Source organism: Oncorhynchus masou, chromosome 24 (assembly GCF_036934945.1).
Source record: "Oncorhynchus masou masou isolate Uvic2021 chromosome 24, UVic_Omas_1.1, whole genome shotgun sequence".
Classification (NCBI taxonomy): domain Eukaryota; kingdom Metazoa; phylum Chordata; class Actinopteri; order Salmoniformes; family Salmonidae; genus Oncorhynchus; species Oncorhynchus masou.
This window is the reverse complement of record NC_088235.1, coordinates 40,988,666-41,012,350: the sequence shown is the minus strand read 5'-3', so window position 1 is coordinate 41,012,350 and position 23,685 is coordinate 40,988,666. Positions and strand designations below refer to the sequence as shown.

General features: G+C 43.1%; 1 protein-coding gene across 1 annotated transcript in view; it reads right to left on the bottom strand.

Annotated features, from left to right (window-relative positions):
* Positions 1-22,450, bottom strand: part of LOC135512181 (semaphorin-4G-like) — a 60,337-nt gene extending 37,887 nt beyond the window's left edge. Inside the window, 2 exon segments of the mRNA XM_064933912.1 lie at positions 2,397-2,885; positions 22,345-22,450. Of these exon segments, the coding sequence (XP_064789984.1) occupies positions 2,397-2,532 (136 nt within the window). The 5' untranslated portion in view covers positions 2,533-2,885; positions 22,345-22,450.
* Positions 22,451-23,685: the final 1,235 nt, after the last annotated feature.

The window sequence follows — 23,685 nt, the reverse complement described above, 5'->3', positions numbered from 1 at the left end:
TGTGACCAGAATGCAGTCACCGTTAGGCTATTTCACCAATAAATCATATCCAGTTGAAGTGCGTAGTCATACAGCATACTTCACAACATTACATCATGAGTCATGACTGTCATTTCCTTCAGTCTTTAGTGAGTGCTTTATATCCATTTGACTGTAGTGTGTCCGCTCCCTAACATGCCTGCCCCTGCACTGACCGATTCAGAAAGAAAAAGGTGTGGGCTATATGTGCCCAAGCATCCCCCGACATGTAGGTCTACTTTAGAGGCAAGTTGATTTAAAACAAATGAGAATAGTATATATTCTATAACATGGTGATGGTTCATAGACCAAATGTAATTTGAGTCAATACAAGGTGGTAGGCTACTCACATATTATGCCAGAGTACATCTTCTGGGGAATCAAATGTCATAAGGTGACACTTTTGTGTCAGGCTTAAGGTTGCCGGGAATATCATGGAGAACCAAATCCTCTTGCTTATCAGCTCCTCACAGATTCCGTTTTGCCCGTACACTGGCAGAGAGGTCTTGTTGGAAAGAAATCCCAACGCCTTGTATTAGAGTGGATTCTTTGTCTTTGCCACTGACAGGATTGTCTCTTCATCGGTGTAGTTGTGAAGTTTAATGCAGACACACTTCGGTTGGTCTCTTCTCACCTGCCCGGGACCATGGTGCCCTCAGTCAATTTTCCTTTTTCGTCTCCAAGCCAAGCAGAGTTGGTAGCCATGTACCAAATAATTGGATCGGACTGACCACTTTGGTTCCTTCTCTCAGATTTGAAATGTTAATGTTGCCTCTGCGACTTCTGTTCTTAAAATTAGACAATGTTTCCGTCCGTTTTTTCCACCAGTGTTGTAAGGCTTACAGTTGGCATGGAGTCCTCAGCGGTGGAAATGCGCTTTTCTCCTTCCTCCATTCTCTTCACATTAATATCCAACTTTGTTTCAATTGTAACAAGGGTGGTGGAAAATGTCTTTAATTTCTCGTCAAATATATTGATCAACTTTTCTGTAATTGCTTTGACAGGTTCTGTGTTTGGTGAAGTTACAGCCAGCTCTGCTATACTGTTTGCGGTGGGTTTGTACTCCCGCCACCCTAAAGATTGTCTGTTTTTCTCCTCTCTGGTTAGTGATTTTGGTCGATTCATGAACAATAATCTAGATGTCACATTTAGATGCTGGAATTTCTCACTAAAACTTGGGTTACACACAAAATACAGACAAAGTATTTTCATGTTGACCAGCCTTCAGCACGTCGGTCATGAATCCCATGTACTCCAACTCAGGCAAGCAGAACCTTGAAACTTCCTTAATATTACATATTGCGCACCAATTATTGTTAACAAAGAGACCCCCCCGACCTTACCAGACTCTCATTCTGTCCTGCCAACATGTATATTATCCATGTCCTTGTTCAGTCATGACTCTGAGAAGCATAGTATATTACAATTCTTTAATGTCCCATTGATAGGATAGTCTCGAATGGAGTTTGTCTAGTTTATTCTCAAGTGATTGCACATTCGACAATATAACAGAGAATAGAGGCGATTTATTCCCTCGCCACCATATCTCATCAGGGTGCCCGCGCACCAATTATTGTTAACAAAGAGACCCCCGCCCCGACCTTACCAGACTCTCATTCTGTCCTGCCAACATGTATATTATCCATGTCCTTGTTCAGTCATGACTCTGAGAAGCATAGTATATTACAATTCTTTAATGTCCCATTGATAGGATAGTCTCGAATGGAGTTTGTCTAGTTTATTCTCAAGTGATTGCACATTCGACAATATAACAGAGAATAGAGGCGATTTATTCCCTCGCCACCATATCTCATCAGGGTGCCCGCGCACCGGACTCTATAGCGCCATCTCCTTCTTCGAGTGTCGGGGATTTGGGCCTTGTCCGGAAAAATCTATATGTATTTTGCCTCCGACTCACTGAAGTAGAAGTGTCCCTGTAGAAGTAGAAGTGTCCCTGTCTTAATCAAGGTTAGTGATGTTTGTTTTTATGTCCAGAAGCTCTTTTTGGTCATAGGAAATGATGGCAGAAACAATATGTACAAAAAAAAGTTAAGATCAGCTAAAAACAAATACACAAAATAGCACAATTGTTCATGAGCCCATAAAAACGGCCTCTTTCAAATACAGAAAGATCAAATCCATTGTCCTTACCCCAGAGTACATTAGGCTGAAAAATCGAATACATCCTGAGAGTGAGAGGAGGAGACGAGATAAGTCTAAGTTTTAGTCACAGTTGTTCTTCTATAAACACACAATGGTGTGATAGAGTACACCTCTCCTAGTTTGGACAGATGAGTGAAGCTGTAGCTGAGCGAGAGGGGGGATTCCAAAACAATATTGTTTCCTTCTATGCGTCCGAGGTGTGTGTGTGTGCTTACCGCTGGTAGTTATGGTGATTCTGGGGGTGACATCCAGGTCTATGGGGGGTCTGAATGGGTATCCCACTGTCACACACACACCACAGCCCAGGAGCAGGAGCAGTGCGGGCAGGGTAGTACACACACACACTGCCATCTCCACACACACACCCAGCCAGGGGGAGAGAGCTGCCCTCCTCCTACTCCTCAGAGAGGAGGAAACAACACACTTACTCGGGAAGACACACACTCATGCACATGCATTCACATAAACACACACTAGCGAGCTGCCATTCTTCTACTATTCAGAGTAAAGAACTCACACACTCACACCAGCACAAGCAAAGAAACACAATTGCTCCCACACACACCGCTGGAAGGCAGTCTTCTCTCCTCTCGGCAGACACACCCACACATACATATATACTCTCTAGCACATACACGCCAACAGTCTCTCGCTCTGTGCTGAAGCCTAAACCAGCTGGCTCATCTCCTTGCTGCAGGTTCCATCTATAGAGAAAACACACAAAAACAAGATGACTGTTAGACTTGTCCAATATCATCTACACATACAATACCAGTCAAACGTTTGGACACACCTTCTCAAGAGTTTTTCTTTATTTGTACTATTTACTACATTGTTGAATAATAGTGAAGACATCACAACTATGAAATAACACATATGGAATCATGTAGCAACAAAACAAAGTGTTTAATAAATCAAAACATATTTTATATTTGAGATTTTTCAAGTTCCCACATACAGTGCCTTGCGAAAGTATTCGGCCCCCTTGAACTTTGCGACCTTTTGCCACATTTCAGGCTTCAAACATAAAGATATAAAACTGTATTTTTTTGTGAAGAATCAACAACAAGTGGGACACAATCATGAAGTGGAACGACATTTATTGGATATTTCAAACTTTTTTAACAAATCAAAAACTGAAAAATTGGGCGTGCAAAATTATTCAGCCCATTTACTTTCAGTGCAGCAAACTCTCTCCAGAAGTTGTGGGTCATTTTCCTGTTAAAAACCAAATAATAGTCCCAATAAGCGCAAACCAGACGAGATGTCGTATCGCCGCAGAATGCTGTGGTAGCCATGCTGGCTAAGTGTGCCTTGAATTCTAAATAAATCACAGGCAGTGTCACCAGCAAATCAGCCCCCTACCATCACACCTCCTCCTCCATGCTTCACCGTGGGAACCACACATGCGAAGATCATCCGTTCACCTACTCTGCGTCTCACAAAGACATGGCAGTTGGAACCAAAAAGCTCATCAGACCAAAGGACAGATTTCCACTAGTCTAATGTCCACTGCTCCTGTATCTAGGCCAAAGCAAGTCTCTTCTTCTATCGGTGTCTTTTAGTAGTGGTTTCTTTGCAGCAATTCCACCACAAAGGCCTGATTCACACAGTATTCTCTGAACAGTTGATGTTGAGATGTGTCTGTTACTTAGACTTTGAAGCATTTATTTGGCCTTCAAACTGAGGTGCAACTAACTCTAAATCACATATTCTCTGCAGCAGAGTCAACTCTGGGTTTTCCTTTCCTGTGGCGGTCCTAATGAGAGCCAGTTTCATCATAGCGCTTGATGGTTTTTGCGACTGCACTTGAAGTTTTCAAAGTTCTTGAAATGTTCCAGATTGACTGACCTTCATATCTTAAAGTAATAATAGACTGTCATTTCTCTTTGCTTATTTGAGCTGTTCCTGCCTTTACATGGACTTGGTCTTTTACCAAATAGGGCTATTATCTGTATACCACCACTACCTTGTCACAACACAACTGATTGGCTCAAACGCATTAAGAAGGACAGAAATTACACAAACATAACAAGGCACATCTGTTAATTGAAATTCATTCCAGGTGACTACCTCATGAAGCTGGTTGAGAAAATGGCAAGTGTGCAAAGCTGTCATCAAGGCAAAGGCTGGCTATTTTGAAGAATCTCAAATATAAACTATAGTTTCATTTGTTTAACACTTTTTTGGTGACTACATGATTCCACGTGTTATTTAATAGTTTTGATATCTTCACTATTATTCTACAATGTAGAAAATAGTAAAAAATAAAGAAAAACCCTTACATGAGTAGGTGTGTCCAAACGTTCGACTGGTACTGTAAGTCTGATCTATGTTAGATTTATTTTATAACTCCAAAGGACAGAATATCACTAAGACATTTAAATATTCAGCAATCATTATCATAACCACAGCAATCATTACTATTCCATATAACTGTATCAATTGCATGTCTATTCGTCAACCCATCACTGTGTAATATGTATAATAAACCAAGTAAACACTTACAGATAAGATAGCAATGGAATGCAATCGAAATCCAGAAGCATGAAATTAGTGTGAGCGTTAAAGCACTAAAATCCACAGAGAAAAGGAGAGAATATAACATTCACATGGTTGATGAGGCGGAGGAACGACAGCTATCTACAAGTGTTTCTACAGGCTGCAGAGGAATGAGAGGGGGACAGAAGGGCAGAGGGACAGAAGGACAGGGGGACAGAAGGGCAGAGGGACAGAAGGGCAGGGGGACAGAAGGGCAGGGGGACAGAAGGGCAGAAGGGCAGAGGGACAGAAGGGCATAGGGACAGAAGGGCAGAGGGACAGAAGGGCAGAGAGACAGAAGGGCAGAGAGACAAAGGGAGATACGTTTCTGTTGTGTGGAGAGAAAGAACGTAGAGAGTCAGAGAGAGAGGACAGAAAGAGAGAGTAATAGAATGATCCTGCTGCCCACTATAGTAGAAGGGGAGATAGCTTACAGACTGATAGAATAAGAGAAGAGAGGAAAGATAGAAAAGTAGTTTGATGGGTGCAGTATAACATAGAGCAAGTCTCTAGCTTCCCCTTTAGCTCTCTTCAGTTCTATGGCTTTAGGTCATAAGGAATCACATGCTGTAAAAACACTCGTAGCCCTCCTGTGGAGCAAGGCTCACCCTGTTTCATCTGATTTAGCAGGGTGCTTATCTTTCCCTATTTCTGTGGCTGTCTCTGTGCGATTCTATGCCAGTGTAGGCTGAAAATATTTTTGGTATCTCAGATCGTTCTGGCAATTCTCAAAGAAACGTCATTGGGGGAAGGATTTCTGACATGCTATTTACATTTTTCTTTTTTTAATCAGAAAAAAAAATCATGATGAAAGTGGCCCTTTTTAGACCTATACATGCCTCCTGTAAGAGCCTATGAGCCAAGAACCGTACATGATACAGACCAGGGCCCAGCTTCCCAAAAGCATCTTAAGGCTAAGTTAATTGTGATAACCATTGAGCTCAATAGTTCTAATGATGAACTTCGCCTAAAGACACTTTTGTGAGTGCGACAAAACTTTTTTTGTGCGACATGGAATTTTATTTTGGGAGCACTGTGCGACCTATGAAAAGAACCTCCCGGATAATAATTGTTCTAATGATAAGGCTTCACTGTACTGTACTGTTGTTTCCAAGTTCCCTAGAGAAACAATCTAGTGAGGACTCATTAGAGTCACAGTTGCACCATTACTACAGCGAAAACGACCTGCTTCTAGACCAACCAGATCAAAAGATCGGACACATATTACGGCACAATTATTTTTCTTCCTATAACGGATTGCCGGGATGGCATTTTACATTCATAAACCATGTTGTGGGCCTTCTAAAACTACTTGCCTGTCGACGTTGTTAACCATTTGTTTAGTCATGTTACCTCATTGCATAGCTAACAACATAGTAACTTCCCCAGCGTATTTGGGGGGAGAGAAAGAAACGGGATAGCTTCTTCATGAGATCAAAGGTCCTAGCAATAAATGAATGACAGGTCTCGTGCATGTTGTCATCACAAACTTTACTTTTTTAAAGAAACAGTATAGAATCTTTTATCTAATGCATTCCAATAAGAAAATTTGTTATTTTACACATGTAGGAACCTAATATTCCACAAAGGACTTTGTAATTTCAACGGCAGGTTTTTGTAGCAACATTTGAACTTTTATAATAAAGTAATGTATTTACAGTTCTACATTTTATATTCTAGCACGTGCTTCAAAAGTAGATTGAATTCATGTATGTGGAAGGACCACCAGAGGGCAGGCTGGGCTCACGGATAGTAGCCCAACAAGGCATGGGAGACAAGGTAACCAGAGGCAATTAAGCACAGCTGACGGTACTAATGACATATTCTCCTATAAGAGAGAGAATGGAACCAGCAGAGCGGGGAGGGGAAAACTATCTCTGGAAGATGGCCACCGAGAGAGAGGAGCTATCCAGGAAGAACCACTAAGACGGTGACAATCCCGTCACTTTTGTTGTAGTTTAAAGATAATCCTATTGTGTTCCTGTTTCATCTGGAGAAGAAGATGTATGTTTTTCCTTGGAAGATTTTCATTGATTATGTTAGTGTTTGTGTTGACCAAATGCCTTCAATTGAGAACTGTGTTCAATCAAGAAAACCTACTCCTGACTCGTTTATTCCACCTTCCCGCTTTAGAGTGACGCCCAATTACTTGGTCCGCTCACATTGGTGGAGAATGCGGGCATTAGGTGGACGAGTGACACAATAATAAGTGAGTAAATCAAGATTCTTCCAGTAGACCCGGAGGAACCATTCAAGAATGATGGATAACGCCCTACTACAACAATTGATCACGGCACAGCAGACAACCATAGAACTCCTGCAACAACAGCTGAGACGACGAGAAGAACCTAGAGTTAAGCCAAGAGCGGCTGCTCACGCCATCTTACCTCGTCTCTCCAAGGAGGATGATATTGAGGCCTTCCTCATGACCTTCGAAAGGACGGCCACCTTGGAAGAGTGGCCGCTCACAGAATGGGCGAGCGCATTAGCCCCTCTTTTGATCGGGGTGGCTCAGGAAGCCTATTTTGACCTGGATTCCCGCGAAGCTGCGGACTATGGGTGACTAAAAACCGAGATCCTGTCCCGGTACCAGTTGACTGCCAGAGATAGGGCCGTAAAGTTCCATCAATGGACCTATACAGCTGATCAACCCGTCCGTGCCCAGATCTTCGCATTAATACGACTGACAAAACAGTGGCTAGAACCTGGAAAGGGAGTAGGACATGTGATAGAGACACTCGTAATGGACAAGATATTGAGGGAATTACCCAGTGACTTAAAAAGGGTTGTGGGGCAAGCCAACCCGTTGTCAGCCGACGACATAGCCCAGGCGGTGGAAACATATCGGTCTACAGGGGAGTTGTTAAAAAGTGACAAGGAGGAACGGAAGGAGTCCATTATGCCAGCGCGTCCGTCACCGAAACGTCCAAGGTGGGAGAAGTCAGCCACCACACAGCAGGGTCGGTGTTATAAATGTCAGTCTCCCGACCATTATGCCCCACAATGTCCAAGCAAGGATGAGCCCATGGTCACGGAGTCGTCACTGCCTATCCCCACACATCCCGTTTTGAGGGGGCAGGATCAACACTGTTGGTTAGCAGAGATAGCCCCAGCCCCAGAGATTCTGGATCAAGTCTAAGGACAAGGTGTGGTAGCCATTCTTGACTCGGGAATTATGGTTACGTTAGTAAAGGAGCGGATGGTGACCTCCGCAACACTGCTACCAGACAAAGTAGCCGTATCCTGTATCCATGGAGACACCAACTATTACCCCACTGTGAATCTGCCTATTCTCACTCCAAAAGGAAGGTGTACAGTCAGGGAAGGGAAAGTGCCCCAGCTGAAGGTGCCATTATTGATCGGGAGAGACTGTCTCCCATATAAGGAGCTTCGGCAGATGACGTTGTGCACGGGAAGAAGGGGGACAGGAAAGAAGAGAAAATCCAAGCCTGAGGTAGTAGTCCTACAAGGAGACGTAGCCGCGTCCTTGTCCTCTGCAGCAGAGGAAGAAATAGCGAACCAGCGTTTATGACAGATATTCCAGGAAACCACTGATGAAGACACCTGTGAAGGGTTATGCACAACGCAGGAAGGAAGGAGCAACCAGGCGCTAAGGGATATATTTGAAGCTCGATCCGAGGAGGGAACCTGGAAGGGATTCTCCTCGGTCACCCCTGATGGGGATGGGGAACAACCTCCACATCCCTCTACCGAAGTCGACCCTGCCCCAGGAATTAAAGGGACAGTTCGGCACCTCAGAGCAGAGACCCAGACCTAAGGGAGGCCATGAGGAAGGTGATCGACGGGAGGAACGTCGACAGATCAGGTGAGCCCCCTCTTCCTTACTATGCAATCAGGCGGGGTCTCTTATACTGGGTCGTACGACAAGGGGGGGAAAACCAGGAATTACTAATGGTGCCTAGACCATACAGGGATACAGTTCTACAGTTAGTCCATTCCCATGTCCTAGGAGGACACCTGGCATGAGACAAGACTATTGACAGAATCATGCAGAGATTATATTGGCCCCGGGTCACCCGGGATGTGGCCAGGTATTGTAGGACGTGTGATCAGTGTCAACGTACAGCTCCACGGCCACACCTACGTAACCCTTTAATTCCTCTCCCCATCATAGAGACTCCCTTTGAACGCATAGCTATGGACCTCGTAGGACCCCTCCCAAAATCCGCCAGAGGACACGAAAACATCCTAGTGGTTATAGATTACGCTACCAAGTTCCCGGAGGCCATACCCCTGCGTAACATGTCGTCAAAGGGAATTGCCAAGGAGTTATTCCTGATGTTCTCTTGTGTAGGCCTCCCCAAGACGATCTTAACCGATCAGGGAACCCCGTTCATGTCCCGGTTGATGAAGGACTTGTGTCGGTTATATCAGGTTCAACAGATACGTACAAGCATATTCCACCCTCAAACAGACGGGTTGTGTGAACGCTTGAACAAAACGATTAAAAGCATGTTGAGAAGAGTGTTGTCCCGAGATGGGGAAAAACTGGGACATGCTTCTCCCTCACTTAATGTTTGCCCTGCAAGAAGTACCCCAGGAATCCACTGGATTCTCTCCGTTTGAATTGCTCTATGGCAGACCCTGTCGAGGGATCCTCGACTTAGCCAAGGAGACCTAGGAGACCCAACCATGCCCCTTTCGATCCACAATAGAACACGTTACCCTGATGAGAGACCGCCTGTCAGCAGTGTGGCATATAGTCAAAGAGCATATGGAGAAGGCACAAAGGACCCAAGGCCGGGCCTATGATAAGTTTGCGACCCCCGTGAGTTCACAGTGGGAGAGAAAGTGATGGTGCTCGTGCCCACGGCCGAACATCGCTTGCTGGTGCAGTGGAGGGGGCCCTACGAGGTAATGAAAAGGGTCTCACCGGTCAATTACCTCATCAAGCAACCTGACAGGAGGAAGAAGGTCCAACTATCACATAAACCTGTTGAAGACGTACCATGGACGAGAGGAGGAGGTGCCTTTGATGGCCCTGGAGGGCAAAGGAAAAGAGGAGGCTCCACCACAGGTGCGCCATGGACAAACTCTCCTACCGGAGCAGTCAAGACAGCTAGACAAGCTGATTATGAACTTTGGTCGAATATTCTCTCCATTCCCAGGACAAATAGATGTCCTGTTCCACCATATCCACACTGAACCCGGCAAGAAGGTGCATATCCGCCCTTACAGGATTCCTGAGGCTCGCCGAGTCATCGCTAAGAAAGAGGTAAGGGAGATGTTGAGGATGGGCGTGATCGAGCCATCGACGAGTGAGTGGTCCAGTCCCATAGTCCTGGTCCCCAAATCCGATGGTAATATGAGACTCTGCAACGACTTTAGGGGCGTGAATGCCATCTCTACATTCGATGCGTATCCCATGCCATGCGTGGATGAACTCTTGGAGCGCTTAGGAAAGGCCAAGTTCATCACCATCCTGGATTTGACGAAGGGATATTGGCAAGTGCCGGTGGCTCCGGAGGATCGCCCAAAAACTGCCTTCGCCACCCCAGAGGGGTGAGGATGCCCTTCGGACTGCATGGTGCCGCTGCAACTTTCCAACGCCTCATGGATGCCATTCTACGTCCCCATCAAGAGTATGCAGCGGCGTACATTGACGATGTGGTCATCCACAGCGAGGACTAGGATAGTCACCTCCTGCGATTACGGGCGGTGCTCGTGAGTTTGGAAGCCACAGGGTTGACAGCCAATCCAAATAAATGCTGCCTGGGCCTGTCCGAAGCAGAATACCTGAGGTACACCATGGGGAATGGGAAAATACGCCCACAGGCAGAGAAGACCAGGGCAATTCGTGACTGGCCTCGACCCCGGACCAAGCGAGACGTTCGGGCCTTCTTAGGGATAACAGGATATTATTGCCGTTTTATCCCGGGATATGCAACCATTGCCAACCCCCTCACAAACCTCATCAAGAAGAACCTGCCAAACCAGGTAGATTGGAAAGACGGAAGAGGCCTTTCAATTGCTAAAAGATGGCCTGTGTTCTGATCCCGTTCTACAGGCTCCGGACTTCTCACAAGAGTTCATTGTGCAGGTCGACGCCTCGGATACGGGGCTCGGGGCCGTACTAGCTCAGGGTAAAGGCGAAGCAGAGAAGCCGATTCTCTTCATAAGTAGGAAGCTCAGCGATCGGGAACAGTGGTATGCTACCGTAGAGAAAGTGGCCTTAGCCATCAAGTGGGCCCTCGATTATCTCCGGTACTACCTACTGGGTCGGAGGTTTGCATTAGTTACTGACCATGCACCCCTCACGTGGATGGCTGGTAAGAGAAACAATAACAACAGAATAGCCAGATGGGTTTTGTCTTTACAACCGTTTTCTTGCCATGTAATCCACAGGGCCAGATCGAGGAACGGAATGCAGACGCGCTGTCCCGGCGCGACCAAGACGGTGCGTCTGGCGCCCAACTCTCCAGTTCGGTCCTGGGGGGGGAAGGTATGTGGAAGGACCACCAGAGGGCAGGCTGGGCTCACGGATAGTAGCCCAACAAGGCATGGGAGACAAGGTAACCAGAGGCAATTTAGCACAGCTGACGGTACTAATGACATATTCTCCTATAAGAGAGAGAATGGAACCAGCAGAGAGGGGAGGGGAAAACTATCTCTGGAAGATGGCCACGAAACAGAGGAGCTATCCAGGAAGAACCACTAAGACGGTGACAATCCCGTGACTTTTGTTGTAGTTTAAAGATATTCCTATTGTGTTCCTGTTTCATCTGGAGAAGAAGATGTATGTTTTTCCTTGGAAGATTTTCATTGATTATGTTGGAGTGTTTGTGTTGACCAAATGCCCTCAATAGAGAACTGTGTTCAATCAAGAAAACCTACTCCTGACTCGTTTATTCCACCTTCCCGCTTTAGAGTGACGCCCAATTACTTGGTCCGCTCACATGTAGGACCAAAATAAGCAGGTGCTCCTAAATTTCATGTGGTGTTCCGAACTTTTTAAAGTTGTGAGCACCAGTGCCACCAATCTTGTATTTTTTATTTATAGCCCTGACACAGACAACATCTTAGTCATTATACTCCATATAGTGTGCTGTACATAAAAAATATGAATATCTCAAAAGTATCCTTTTGATTTAGCGTGTTTCTAGATAAATTGTTAGGAACAATATACTCTTCAAACACATACAATTTCCAGAGTGGGCTCTCAGGTACTTTTAATGATATGACAATATAGGTCATTAACCAATCCCAGTCCTCCTTTAGGATTGCACATGCCGTAAATCACCAGCAGAGGGAGTTGCCGTTGAATCGATTTTCCCATTCACTGTGTTGGTGGTGCTCATAAAATGTATGGTACCTTCTGAATTAGCAGAGAGCTCACTGGGAATGTGATGTACTTCTATATTGTTGTAAGCGATATGTCTTAAAATGAAAAAAGGGTACTATCGAGATATTAATAATATGTTAAAAGTTGAATACATTTGTGAAAATGTGTATTTCAGAATCTAGACATACTCCTTATGTTAGAGCACAATGTAAGGAGTGTAATGACACCATTTCAAGACTACCTTCTTTATCCAAGATTCTTGAATCCTTGGTTAATGTACAACTTTGTTCCTTTTTATCTGATTTTTGTATTTTTAAAATAAACCAAATCAGGGTTTAGGCCTGGGCATAGTAGTACCACAGCATCCACGCTAGTTGTTAATCATCTTGACAATGCCATGGATGCTAAAAGAGCTGTGCTGCCTTGTTTATGAACCTGTCAAAGGTGTTCGACACTTGATCATTCTGTTTTGCTGAAGATGTTATCAAAAATAGGCCTGGGATATACAGTCTTTTTATGGTTTCAGAATTATCTTAGCGACAGAACTCCATGTTTACAAAAGCTGTTCCTCAGGGTTAAATTTTGGGTCCATCATTGTTCACCTTGTATATTAATGACATAGGAAACACTGTTAATACTTGTAACATTCATCTCTATGCAGATGACACAGTTTTGTATTCCTGTGCCACCTCGGTGTAGCAGGCCATTCGTGAACTTCAGCATGACTTTGATTCAATTCAGAAATCACTTACAGTTCTTAAATATGTGTTAAATACAAGTAAAACCAAGTTCATGCTGTTCTCTAGGTCACAAAATGTTGACCCTGAGGATCTGCATATTTGCACTACAAATGCAGCCCAAATCGAGCTTGTTTCTCAATATAAGTAACTGGGTGTCAACAAAAAAAGAGATGATCGTGGACTTCAGGAAACAGCAGAGGGAGCACCGCCCTATCCACATCGAAATAACCGTAGTGGAGAAGGTGGAAGGTTAAGTTCCTCAGCACACACATCACAGACAAACGGAATAGTCCACTCACATTGACAGTGTGGTGAAGAGGGCGCAAAAGTGCCTCTTCAACCTCAGGAGGCTGAAGAAATTTGGCTTGTCACCTAAAACCCTGACAAACTCTTACAGATACACAATCGAGAACATCCTGTCGGGCTGTATCACTGCCTGGTACGGCAAGTGCACCACCATCAACTGCAAGGCTCTCCAGAGGGTGGTGCGGTCTGCACAACACATCACCAGGGGCAAACTACCTGCCCCCCCGACACCTACAGCACCCAATGTCACAGGAATGCCAAAAGGATAATCAAGGACAACAACCACCCGAGCCACTGCCTGTTCACCCCACTACCATCCAGAAGGCAATGTTCGTACAGGTGCATCAAAGCTGGGACCGAGAGACTGAAAAACAGTAAGCCCATCAGACTGCTAAACAGCAATCCCTAACTCAGAGAGGCTGCTGCGTACATCGAGATTCATATCACTGGCCATGTGTATGTGACCAATAAAATGTGATTTGATTTGATAGATTGATATATAAAATCTGACTTAGATCCAAGATATTTATTTCAATATAAAAAACACATACCCCAGTATTGAAAATAGGCAAAAGACAACGCATCTCCCTGTATTGGATTTTGATGATATTGTTTACATGCAATCAGCAACCTCTGTTTTGAAACCCTTGGACACAGTCTACCATTCCGCAATAAGTTTTATCACAGGGGACAATTTTACGACCCATTGTAGTCTGTATAAAAAAGTGGGATGGACCTCTCTGTCTGTAAGAGAGCTGCATTCTCTCTTTTATTTCATTACAAAGCAGTCTTACAGAAACTGCCTCCGTATGTAACTTCATTAATGAAGTTAAGAATCATAAGTTACCAGACCCGTCTCAGGAATGGATAACACTAGAGATCCCTTCAGTCTCCACATCTGTGGGAAAATGTGCAGTTTGTTTTTTGCACTTCCTGGTGCCACGCAGGAAGTTTACGTTATTGATTATATAACTATATACTCGTTCACAATAATAATAATAATAATTTGGTGGGTGCTTATATTTGTCCAATTTCACACATACAAGTGTGTATTAATACGCATGTGTGAATATGAAATATGTTTTTGGCATATCCCAACTCTCCCTGAGACACCCTCTGAGAGTGGGGTCATGGCCAGGGTCTGCCATTATCAACAGCAACCCTGGAGCAATTAAGATGAAGTGCTTTGCTCAAGGGCACAGACTTTTCACAAACAGGTGTACGAATGCACACGCAAACTACTATAAACACCCTCAGTCTTCGCCTTCCTAATGTTGTCTCTTTCGTGTAAACATTCACACTCTCTCATTCCATAAAACAAACCCACCGGAACTCTCGCTCTTACCCCCATTTACTCACACACACACACACACACACACACACACACACACACACACACACACACACACACACACACACACACACACACACACACACACACACACACACACACACACACACACACACACACACACACACACACACACACACACACACACACACACACACACACACACGAGGAGCCTGCAGAATCTCACTCTAGACATCTGTAGATTCTGTACCTGAAAACATCACAACACTCCACAATGCTGTCATGACAACAGATTGCATTGCCGTAGCTAGCTACCTCTCTACCTCTGGATCAGGTAAGCAGTAGACCGCAGGTGTAGAACATAGAAGTAGAGCAACATACCTGTAGATCAGGAGCACACAGAATAGAAATAGAACATACTAGAAGAGATACATAGTTCCACTGATAGAAGGCTATAATATTATGCTATAGTTTTCAAATAGTGCAAAAAAATGTGCATAAAATGTCACAGGGAGAGTCTGATTGGAAACTTTAGGGAAATGATAACAAACTGTCAGCCTGTCAGAGATGAGGAGCTCTTATCTTAACAGAGGGAAGGCTGAGTCAATCACAGAGTGCTGCTGGGCAATTACACGTTAACAGAATTACGCTGAGACTCCGATTTTTCACTTCAAATGAAAGCCAAACAAAAACCATTGATTGCAAAGTTAAACAAACCAGTGATGGGGTCAATTCAAATTGAAGGCACTCAACTCAGGAAGGGATTTTAATGTAAAAACAGTGTAAGAGCTGTTTGAAAAGACAGCTTGAAATTTGGCGGGATGGAGTTTTGGCCTGCTTAGTGACATCACCAGGCTGTAAATTAGTTAATAGACCAAAAAGAAAGAGAGCTCCAAACCTCTTTCAATAACAGCTCATTTTAAGTTTCCCCCTCACCACTCAGACCACTCCCAGACAGTCCTTGCTTGAGAAATTGCTCTTTGCTAAGAAGCTTTTTTTCAATTAAATTTTAATTAAAAATAAATCACAGTAAGGTACTTCATTGTTACCCAGAAATAATATGATATTTAAACAAAAACGGCTGTATTGGACCTTTAAATATCTAATTCGAACTAAGATCCAAAGATATCTGCAGAAAAAACGGGGTGTCAACTATGTCATGACACCTTGAGTTTGAAAAAATATATTTTAGTTATTGAACTACAGTAAGTAAGGTGGTTTAACACCCTGTAACAGAATTATGGTAACAGAATGACATCATGTTTCCCTGATCTGTACCATACAGAAATGCATAATTATGAATGTCATTCTCTTCATGGTGATGTATCCTGAATAGGGACACAAAGGTAGAAAAATGTAATATCCTCTATAGCATGTTTGGGTATTATTCTACACAGTGGCTATTATTCTAATGAGCTCTGCACTGAAACAAGACCACATTTGGTTGGTTTGGACTAGAGGTCGACCAACTATGATTTTTCCAACACCGATACCGATCATTGGAAGACCCAAAAAAAGACGATACCAATTAAATCAGCCAATTTTATATATATATATATATATTTGTAATAATGACAATTACAACAATACTGAATGAACACTTATTTTAACTTAATATAATACATCAATAAAATCAATTTCAGCCTCAAGTAAATAATGAAACATGTTCAATTTGGTTTAAATAATGCAAAAATAAAGTGTTGGAGAAGAAAGTGAAAATGCAATATGTGCCATATAAAAAAGTTCAAGTTTAAGTTCCTTGCTCAGAACATGAGAACATATGAAAGCTGGCAATTCCTTTACACATGAGTCTTCAATACTCCCAGTTAAGAAGTTTTAGTTGTAGTTATTATAGGAGTTTTAGGACTCTCTCTCTTTATACCATTTGTATTTCATATACCTTTGACTATTGGATGTTCTTATAGGTACTATAGTATTGCCAGCCTAATCTCGGGAGTTGATAGGCTTGAAGTCATAAAAAGCGCTGTGCTTCAAGCATTGTGAAGAGCTGCTGGCAAACGCAGGAAAGTGCTGTTTGAATGAATGCTTACGAGCCTGCTGCTGCCTACCATCGCTCAGTAAAACTGCTCTATCGAATCATAGACTTAATTATAATATAATAACCAAACAGAAATACGAGCCTTAGGTCATTAATATGGTCAAATCCGGAAACTATAATTTCAAAAACAAAACGTTTATTCTTTCAGTGAAATATGGAACCGTTCCGTATTTTATCGAACGGGTGGCAACCCTAAGTCTAAATATTATGTTAAGATTGATTGTTGTTTATAAAATAAGTTTAATGCTAGCTAGCAACTTACCTTCGCTCCTCCCTCAACAGGTCGTCAGCCTGCCATGCAGTCTCCACGTGGATTGCAATGTAATCGGCGTCCAAAAATGCAGATTACCGATTGTTATGAAAACTTGAAAATCATCCTTAATTAATCGGTCGACCTCTAGTCCGGACTGCATCACATTTGTGCCAATCATGGAGGTCAATGTTTCACAAGGTTGGACATCACAGTACAGCACAGTTCAGTACAGTTCAGTAAAGTACTAAACTTTAAAAAGTACTGTATTGTACTGACCTATACTCTACTCTAGTTTTTTACTGTACTATGGTTCCAGCTTGCCTCTGAGAATATCATTGACATATACACAGACACGGTGACTGAGTTCATCAGAAGCATATAGGTGATGTTGTTCCCACTGTGACTATTAAAACCTACCCAAATCAAAAACCGTGGATAGACGGAAGCATTTGTGCGAACTCAAAGCGCAAATCCCCGCATTTAATCATGGCAAGGTGACTGGGAATATGGTCTAATACCAACAGTGTAGTTATTCCCTCCATAAGGCAATCAAACAGGCAAAATGTCAGCACAGAGACAAAGTGGAGTTGCAATTCAACGGCTCAGACACAAGACGCTTGTGGCAGGATCTACAGACAATCACGGATTACAAAGGGAAAACCAGCCACGTTGCTGACACCAACATCTTGCTCCTGGACAAGCTAAACACCTTCTTTGCCCACTTTGAGGATAACACAGTGCCACTGACACGGCATGCTCACAAGGACTGTGGGCCCTCGTTCTCCGTGGCAGATGTGAGTAAGACATTTAAATGTGTTAACCCTCGCAAGGCTGCCAGCCCAGACAGAAGAATGATGTTCATTAACTACAGATCAGCCTTCAACACCATAGTACCCTCCAAGCTCATCATTAAGCTTGGGGCCCTGGGTATGAACCCCGCCCTGTGCAACGGGACTTCCTGGCGGGCCAGCCCTAGGTGGTGAAGGTAGGAAAAAACACCTCCACTATACTGATCTTCAACACAGGGTCCCCACAATGGTTTATGCTCAGCCCCCTTCTGTACTCCATGTTGAGCCATGACTGTGTGGCCACGCACGCCTCCAACTCAATCATCAAGTTTGCAGACAGCACAACAGCAGTAGGCCAGATTACCAACAATGACAAGACAGCCTACAGTGAGGAGGTGAGGGACTGGGTGGGGTGGTGTCAGGTTAATAACCTCTCCCTCAACGTCAATAAATTGAAGGAGCTGATCGTGGACTTCCAGATACAGCAGAGGGAGCATGCCCCCATCCACAGGGCCGCAGTAGAGAAGGTGAAAGCTTCAAGTTCCTCGGCGTACACATCATTGACAATCTGAAATGGACCACCCACACAGACAGAGGAGGTGAAGAAGGACCAACAGTGCCTCTTCAAACTCAGGAGGCTGAAGAAATTTGTATTGGCCCCTTAGACCCTCACAAACTTTTACAGATGCAGAATTGAGAGCATCCTTTTGGGCTGTATCACCGCCTGATACGGCAACTGCACCGCCCACAGCCACAAGGCTCTCCAGAGTGTTGTGCAGTCGGCCCAACGCATCACTGGGGACAAACTGCCCGCCCTCCAGGACACCTACAGCATCCAATGTCACAAGGCCAAAAAGATCAAGGACAACAACCATCTGAGCCACTGCCTGTTCACCCCGCTACCATCCAGAAGGTGAGGTCGGTAAAGGTGCATCAAAGCTGGGACCGAGAGACTGAAAAACAGCTTCCATCTCAAGGCCATCAGACTGTTAGATAGCCATCACTAGTCGGCAACCACCCGGTTATTCAACCCTGCACCTTAGAGGCTGCTGCTCTATGTACATAGACATGGAATCAATGGTCACTTTAATGATGAACACTAGTCACTTTAATAACATTTACTCATTTAATTTGTATTATACTGCATTCTACTGTATTTTAGTCAATGCCACTCCGACATTGCCCAACCTAATATTCGAATATTTCTGAATTCCATTATTTTCATTTTAGATGTGTGTATTGTTAGATACTACTGCACTGTTGGAGATAGCGAAATGCTTGTGTCCCTACACCAGCAATAACATCTGCTAAATATGTATATGTGACCAATACAATTTGATTTGTATTGTCCAAACTACTAAGACCCCTTCTCCATCTGTTTGACCATAAATCAAAGCCTTTACTTATTCCTCATTTTTAGGATGGAAATGTGTTAAAAATGTATATGTCTTAATTTCTCAAAAATATAGACTCAGCTTTCATTTAACAACAAATTTGATGTGCTCCTATGAACGTCACTTTAGTGCTCATAGGGCTTTTTACATGGAAATGCCATCCAGCATTCAGATGGCCTGTCAAAAAAAAACTCTTAAAGATGTGACAGCGGAGGAGAAAACGTCTTTATCAGTTCCTCACTGTCTGGAGGGATCCAGGATCATCAGACAGACGGACAAACAGGGTAGTGTAAAGAAGTGCCCATAAAGCACACAAAGTCTTACTTCTGACTCCTCATGGACTATAGGTTTACTGACAGTCAAGTGTATGAAGAATCTTTATTGAGTACACATGTGTGTGCAGACACAAACTTGCATGCTGCACACACACAGCAAGATATGTGGATAATATTGGGCTACTGACCTGTAAACTGCTTCATGAGAAAAATACATCAATTGATAAATCTCAATGATGCAACCACTGGCAAAATCGGGGAGGGGTGAGAAATCTACACTTCTCTACAGAAGATAATCCCATCAACCCTTTGCCCTGTTTGCCAGTCTGCCAGCCCAAAACATACCCCATGCTGCTTCTTACCCTCGCACTAATCCAGTGGTTGTCAGAGTGGGTCCCCAGTCCTTATCCATAGGGTATTAGCGATTAGCTTACGGGACTCATCATTTACAGTAGGTTCTGACTATGACCCACTGTGAGTTTCCTTAGAACTCATCCACTAAACCGAGTTTAGAGTATTAGGCAATTACTGTGTGTCAATGAGCTCTGTCTAATGAGGATATGGCAGATTGGATAACTAAGGCAGCTCCATCCGAGATGCCCTCGTTCACATCTCAATATAAAGCCTTTTATTATGAATGTATGAACTCTTTATGAAGGACCAACGATGGCTAGATAACATATAATGACAAATATATCCAGCCCCCGTTCACATCTTGGTATAAAGCCATATTACACAGACCGTCTTTGTGTGTGTGTGTGTGTGTGTGTGTGTGTGTGTGTGTGTGTGTGTGTGTGTGTGTGTGTGTGTGTGTGTGTGTGTGTGTGTGTGTGTGTGTGTGTGTGTGTGTGTGTGTGTGTGTGTGTGTGTGTGTGTGTGTGTGTGTGTGTGTGTGTGTGTGTGTGTGTGTGTGTGAGGCTGCCAGCCTTCCTGATTAGTTCTACATCTCTTATCTATAATCCTTTTTCATTTATGATCCTTCCTTCTCTAAAAGTTCAAATAAAATCCTTGTGTGTGCACTCGTGTCACATGTGTAGTGAAAATGTGTAGTAACAATTAGTGAAAAAGATGACAGTCGATGCCATTGAATTTACATAGAGGCAGAGAGACAGTGTTTTTGGTAAAATACAAATATATGGGAACAATTTAATGAATGTGAACTGTTTTTCTCTCACACAATACACTCCCCCAGCTGGAACATGCAAATCTATAGCACCATTCACTAATAATAGTTTCCCTTTATTCAGTGGAATAAAGAGTAGGAACAAATCTGTGTATGACACTGATGGACTCTACAGTATGAAATAAAGAAGAGGATAACACAAAAGAGGAAGTATGAATTAAAGTTATTGAATGCAGCTAACAGAGAAGAGACAGAAAAAAAGACAACAAGACACTGACTCGGTACTGGTACTCCTTGTATATGGCCTTGTTTATGTTTTTCTTGTGTTAATATCTCCTTTTTATTTAGAAAATATTTCTAAATATTTCTTACTTTTTAACTCTGCATTGATGGGAACGGGCTCGTTTGTGTAAGTAAGCATTTCACTGTAAAGTCTACACTTCTTGTATTCGGAGTATTAGATTTGATATGATTTATTCCTCCTCGAGAATAAAGAAGAACTTTAAGACCAGTTACGCACTGCTTATAATGAATAAATGATTTGTTAAACATTTATGGAGTCGGTACCCAACATTATTATCTTCACATTCTCCAATCAAATTGGGAATTGTGGCATTGATTGCACTTGATGTCATTGATACCTTCAGTATGGAAGAGAGTAGTAATGATCTGATCATTACCAATCTCATCACTGTGTTTTTAGATGATACAATGGCCCTTGTTCCATTTCTAAAATGTACAATTTCCTCCTCCCTTCCTTGAGGTAGGCCTAATCCTTGATCTTTTATGACTGTAATGGTGGGAATGCATTTGAAGTGGTACCTTGCTGTCACCTATCCAGTAATGTTAGATCTGGGGCCTATGTATCAAGTGTCTCCGAATAGGAGTCCTGAGCTGGGATCAGGTCCTCCCTGTCCATTTCATCTGAATCAATGTGATCTACCTGTGGTCCCTGGTGCTTTGATGTGATTCTCATGCGAGGTTACCTGGTATCCCATGCTAACAATGCTGGCTGATTATGACTCACAAATCATTGTAATCCATAAACAACAATGAACAAAACACTAATCTGTTATCTGGTCTCGTGGGTGGGTATATGAAACAAACGTCTAGCAACCCAACATTTGCAAGTTCGAATCTCATCACGGCCAACTACAGCATTTTAGCAACTTTTCAACTACTTACTACTTTTACCTACTTTGCAACTACTTAGCATGTTAGCTAACCATTCCCCTAATCTAACTCCTAAATTTAACCCTAACTCATAGCCTAGCTCACGTTAAACAGCTAGATTACGTTAGCCACCTAGCTAGAATTCGTAACACATCATACGTTTTTCAAATTCGTAATATATTGTATATTTTGAAAATTCATAACATATAACATGAATTGTAATTCGTAACATATCTTACAAAATGGTTGATGGATGTCCACAAATTAATACATATGATATGAAACGTAACATATACTAAATGGAGTATCTCGGATTTAAGTACAGAATAATACGAAATACTCTGACACCAGGTTGACATAGGCGGCTTGTCTATTTGCTTCTCAGAATGGTCATTTAAACTCCACTATACATGTCTTGGTAATAGAATAACAGGTAGACACTAAATTGATTATGATCAACTGTCTTGAGTGGATAGCCTTTCACCGGTTATTTAGACAGAAGTCCCAAACGCGCTTTTCTGTGACAGGGTAGGAAATTCATCTAACAGAGCTCCTATAAAAAGCGATTAGCCTATACTAAATCAACTAGCATGTAATCGATTTGAGTTCGTTTGCTGCAAGTAGACTATATTTCCACATAGGCATAGCCTATCAATGATAAACACCAGATTTTCTGTCAGCGTCTATGCAGTTAGGTATAGCCTATATAGCCTACTACTTTTTTATTGAACACCAGTATCGTCATTTGTCCATTGTCTCGATCTTTTTCCGCATCTGCCGTACACTCGTGCTGTAGGCTACTGTAAAGCAGCAGGTAGCCTATCCAAAACGCAGATAAATTAATCATACAGTCACAAAGAGCCGCAGTACACGGAGATAAAGTCATTATGTTTTACCTGAAATTATGGGGCGATTCCTTGAAGATACGGTGATCGGTGTAAAAAAAATCCCAATGCGGTGTGTTTGTAATCTACAGTGGACTTTCACCCACAGCAAACTGTGGCAGCCTGACAAACAAGAGGTGTGGAACCTTCGTCACAGGTGACCACGCCTCTTCGTGAATGTTCAGGAAAAAACTAAAAACTCTTATCAGTATGACAAAACTTAAGTTTGACAGAATGCTAGAAAATATCAGCAAATTAATTCCTTACCTTTCTCTAAATGTTAGCATGTAGTTCTTGATTTTTTTCTGGCTTTTTCCATTCTTCCATTACATTTTCTCTCCATGAGTTTCATGGAAGTTGACAACTGCAATAAGAAGATATCAATGGGTACATTTGACCAATAAGAACGGTGTCTGTGTAAATTAATTTTAAAAACAGCAGTGTGTCCTTCCTTAGCTTAGCTATACACCTACTATGTACTTACAGTGCCTTCAGAAAGTATTCATACCCTTTGATTTATTCCACATTTTGTTGTGTTACAGCTTGAAATCAAAATTTATGAAACATTTTTTTATCATCCATCTACACACAATACCCCATAATGAGAAAGTGAAAACATGTTTTTATAAATTTTGCCACATTTACTGAAATTAAATAAATGTAAATATCTGATTTACATAGGTATTCACACCCTGAGTCAATACATGTTGTAATAACCTTTGGTAGCGATTACAGCTGTGAGTCTTTCTGGGTAATAACGCGACTCAGGATAAGACCCAGATGCAGACACAGGAGGCAAACAGTTAGAATCTCAGATGTTTATTACAAAAGAGGGGGCAGGCAAACGGCAGGTCTAGGGCAGGCAGAGGTCGGTAATACAAGACAGCTTCAATAAGGGACAGAACGGCAGGCACACTCAGGATCAGGGCAGGCAGAGGTCAGTAATACAAGACAGCGAACAAACAGGGACACGGGTCTGTGAGACAGAGGTTTGAGACACATGAAAAGTGAAGATGTATACAGAGGGTGCAGGGCAACAGAAGACAAACAGCAGAGGGGCTAAGAATCTTAAAGTTGGGGAAAGGGCTGATAAAACGGGGGGAAAGTGTACGGGACTCCGCCCGAGACGATAGCGGGAGCAGGGGTCTGGTGGCGGTCTGCCTGTTGCCAATTTGTGGAAGTGGTCTTGAGACGAGCGTACTGGGCTCTCTTCTAGGTACGGCGAAAGTAGCGCCCAGGGTATGCTGATCTCTGCCTCAGGGAAGAGCAGGAGTTGATATCCCATGGAACACTCTGGAGACCAGTGGCCGAGCAGGGAAGGGTGTTACGGGCGCATTCCACCCACACGAGTTG